General features: G+C 44.6%; 1 protein-coding gene across 1 annotated transcript; it reads right to left on the reverse strand.

The window, feature by feature from the left end:
- Window positions 1-8: 8 nt before the first annotated feature.
- Window positions 9-869, reverse strand: LOC111669964 (FHF complex subunit HOOK-interacting protein 1B-like; the record flags this gene model as incomplete). Its single annotated transcript, XM_023426481.1, has 2 exons — window positions 9-68; window positions 691-869. Coding segments are annotated over 2 exons (239 nt in total), but the record flags the coding sequence as incomplete, so codon positions are not given.
- Between the last annotated feature and the right edge of the window lie 504 nt (window positions 870-1373).

The raw sequence follows: 1373 nt of genomic DNA on the forward strand, positions 1-1373 counted from the left end.
AGCATGGCCGGGAAGTCCTCATGGGAGGCTGCAAACGCCTCGATACGGTTCTTCACAGAACCTAGAACCTGAAGAGAACCAGGGAACAAAGCTTCAGAGTTCTGACTGATGTTCACGAACAGACATCTTGTTCCTGTCGATTACAGTGAATTTCATTTTTGACTTTAGAGATTCTGGCACAGAAGGTGAGACAGTCCGAAGTCGTCCCCAGAGGCTGCAACATTCATTACACAGAACAAATGTTACCATTACCATGAGACTGTGTGGAGCCAGGGAAAAGGCCACGGGCTCATTTGACTTGGTTTCTTGTGATTGTGAACGTCTTCCCTCACTCTGTCAAAGCTGAGGTACTAAATGTTTCACTGTCCACTCCAGCATTAGGTATCCATTCACAGTATCTTAGAATATGGACAGAAATAGAATATGGAAAGAAACTCTATATGCAAATATCACTGTGGGCCTGATGCTTTTGGAACAGGAGCTAGCACAGAAGTGAGGTGGGCTGGAAATGGACGACTACGCCTGAGAAACCTAACAACTGTTATCACGCCAATAAGCGAACAGAGAAACCTTTTTCTACAGTTTGTAACCGAGTACCTGGTTGTTAATTGTAATGCACTTAAGTTCAAAAGGGGGCAAACAGGGCATTCCTAGGCCATTATATCCTTTGTGCTGCTGGCTGCAGTGTACCTGGATCAGTGACTTGACACTGGGCTGGAAGACCATGTTGGTGTTGAGCAGGAAGGAACGTAGGAGGGGCTGAGGATAGCAGGCCAGCTGGGCCACGATGCCCGTGAGCAGGATGTTGACGTACAACGAGTTTTGGAGCATGTTCTCCAGCTTGGCAAACAGAACCACCATGAATGGACCTGCGGAGAGAAAGATTAATGCATCACTGGATGGAAAGACACAGCACGCAACTTGAGCTGAAGTGCATGCGGATGAAGTCAGAGGTGTCTTTGACAGCTTTTTTTAAATAACCGCGGCAGCGTGGAGGCTGACAAACTGTGAATAATACGCAAAGAGGTGTTTTAGTAGCTTGTAGAGGTTACATGAGGACAGTCTGATCCGCTGCCATTCTTTTGCAATGCTGCCTCTCTGGGTAGAAAAAAATATAATCTATCCCCTATGAATAGTGGAATTAATGGAAAACTGTACCTGCAGAGACAGTTATTACAAAGGAGAAGAACGGTTTCATCTTGGGGTGAATATGGCTGCTAGAAAAATGTACGCATTAAGTCAGTGCTACTCACCGCTTCAGTGATTTGACATGATGAAACTTTAGAAAATCGAAAAGACCATTTTGAAATTTTTTGATGGCAAATTCTGACGCTTAAAGTAATTTCACAAACTGAAAAAAAACGGAACCAGGT

Source organism: Seriola lalandi, unplaced genomic scaffold (genome assembly GCF_002814215.2).
Source record: "Seriola lalandi dorsalis isolate HSWRI2012SDOR001 ecotype SW California unplaced genomic scaffold, Sedor1 jcf7180002005317, whole genome shotgun sequence".
Taxonomy (NCBI): domain Eukaryota; kingdom Metazoa; phylum Chordata; class Actinopteri; order Carangiformes; family Carangidae; genus Seriola; species Seriola lalandi.